At 33.8% G+C, this 2,500-nt stretch overlaps 1 protein-coding gene across 1 annotated transcript in view; it reads right to left on the reverse strand.

Annotated features, from left to right (window-relative positions):
* The window catches only part of LOC144978559 (uncharacterized), a 1,948-nt gene extending 536 nt beyond the window's left edge, over positions 1–1,412 (reverse strand). The window contains exon 1 of the mRNA XM_078924774.1: positions 806–1,412. Within this exon, the coding sequence (XP_078780900.1) occupies positions 806–983 (178 nt within the window). The 5' untranslated portion in view covers positions 984–1,412. The remainder of the gene's footprint in view (positions 1–805) is intronic.
* Positions 1,413–2,500: the final 1,088 nt, after the last annotated feature.

A 2,500-nucleotide genomic window follows, 5' to 3' on the forward strand; every position in this document is an offset into this window, starting at 1 on the left:
TGTGAGTATATTATTATTATTTTGAAAACTTTATTTTACTGGAATCCCCAATTGACAATTATTGTCATGTAGAAATAAAAGAAAACATCAAATATGAAAGTATCTGAGAGTAATGTGATTACAAAACAATGTTATTTTCCCAAATGTTTCAAGGAATGACTTCTTGTCGTTGTCTTCATGGATTTGCTGTGATATGCTGAAAGTCAAATCCAACAAGTGAGATAAAAGAGGTAAAACTGTTCGATTTTTCATCTTAAAAAAACGACTTTTACTCTGAAGTCTTTGCAGCCAATAAATCAAATAATGTATGAGTTGTTAATATTATTAATTTATACCTTCATCATTATCATCATGGGGGAAAATCATCCATTACCTGGAACTCGATTTGCAACAGGTCATATTTATCTTGCATTATTAATTGCTGATATTCTGTCAATTCACTGGTTAAAGATAAGCTAATCTTACACAACTTAATATTTATTTTACTATTTCATACAATAGAAACATACTTGATAATGCTGTTACTGTTTGGAGAAATGACATTCTAACAATCAGAATTGAAACTCATATTCTCATTGGAGATCAGCATAATATTTTTCATAGAAGGTATCATGGGAGTGAAGAGAAATAACTAAAACACACGACAAAAACAAAAAATAAACACATTATCCCATTGTAACTAGCCAACAATGCAAACATATTAGATTTCATATGATGCCTGTTATTAACTTCGAGCTAACAACCATTACACAGATAAATGTAATAGGTACCATTCACTTTTAAATAAAAATAGTAGGTGACATACCTTCCTCATGCACTGGGGTTGCCCCAGCAGACTGCAACTCAATGTATATCTGAGCATTCCAACTACCAAGGATACACTTTCTCCATTCGTCATGGTTTAGGTCCAATGCAACATAATTTAGACCACACAACAGATGGCTGAAAATTAAAAAAAAAACACCCAGCAACATACAAATCATTTAGTTAGCAGATTCAAAAATTCTAAAGCAATTATATCAATACAATATGATTGAAACATAATGTAGACATTTAAGCTAATTTAGTTCACCTCGAGATTGAATAACGGTACAAGAAAATAAATCACTTGTCATAAGAAGTTACAAACAAATATGTGGTTAGGTAGGGTACACACAAGAATAAAAGATAATCGAGAAGCGAAAGTAAGGCAAGTATTGGAAGAAATATTATATTGAGTATTAGCGCTTTCATTTATCCATTATTGTTTCATCATTTCATATTTGGCGATTCTAGCTGGTACTACAATCATAAAATTAGCGATACTATCAATTCATTTTTCGTTACATAGGATAGGTGTCAGAATAATCTTCATACATCACACATCTAAGGAAAAAAAGTAATGAGTTAGTACTTACTTGGATGTTTCTTAATTAGAGTTGATGAAGAAGTAGGTAACTGAAACTGGCGCTCATCATATTGGACAGCAAACAGGAAACAAAATTACCAAGTCAATTATTGTAGATGCCATCTACTAGTAAGTTGTGGATCATATTGACAGGACTATGTCACTAAATAAATAGATGCATAATGTCACAACAAAATGATGTAAACTTATATTGCCTATATACATTTAATGAGAAAATATGATTTTAACTGACTTTTCCGTAGTAAAATCATGGGGGTTAAATGGTCCTCAAATAAGAAATAAATAGGACTTTCGAGTATTTTACTATGTGCAAGTCATGGGGGCCAAATGGACCCCAAATCAGGAAATAGGACTTTCTAGTATTTTTCTCTTTGCAAGTCATGAGGGCCAAATGGACCCCAAATCAGGAAATAGGACTCTCTATTTTAGTATGGAAATAGGGTTAAAGTGATTGGTCGATAAGGGAAGGGGCATGCGAAAATGCTCTTCCCTCACAGACCATCCTGTTTTCATGGAACAATGGAGATCCAACACCGGTTTGCCACTAGTAATGCCTAAATATAGACCCCAGGAGGCAGTTTTAAGCCACTCAATGTATTTCTACTGTTAGAGGAGTTACATTTGGCTTATTTGTCAGTCAGGACGGAGGACGTGTAACCCGTAAGACAAGAAACATTTTCATCTTACCTGAACAAAAGTTGTCAATTTGAGTGAGTTTTCGCAACAACTTGCTATTTTGACAGTTTGTACTGCAATCTTCGATGATGATGTAATCGGGTTATTACAACTAAAGTCATTCAATTAAAGGCGTTACAAAACAAAAATTCTCGTGTGTTGTCTATTTGGTTGGTCGGGGAAATGGTCGGTAAGGGAAGGAACGACTCTAGCCTCCAATTATATTTAACGATGTGACGTCGAAAAAATATGCGTGGAGAGCTTTTTCCAAATGAAGCTGAGATATGGTCCGAACTCTGGAGACTTGTCATTCCTTTAAAATGTTAACACGATGAAACAGGCAGATCAATGGTATTTGATGAATGCAAATGTCACTGATTCTTTCCCGCGTTAGACAACTCAAAAAATTATAAACTT

This window comes from Berghia stephanieae, chromosome 8 (genome assembly GCF_034508935.2).
Source record: "Berghia stephanieae isolate SIO BIC M18660-M18661 chromosome 8, UCSD_Bste_1.3, whole genome shotgun sequence".
Taxonomy (NCBI): Eukaryota; Metazoa; Mollusca; class Gastropoda; order Nudibranchia; family Aeolidiidae; genus Berghia; species Berghia stephanieae.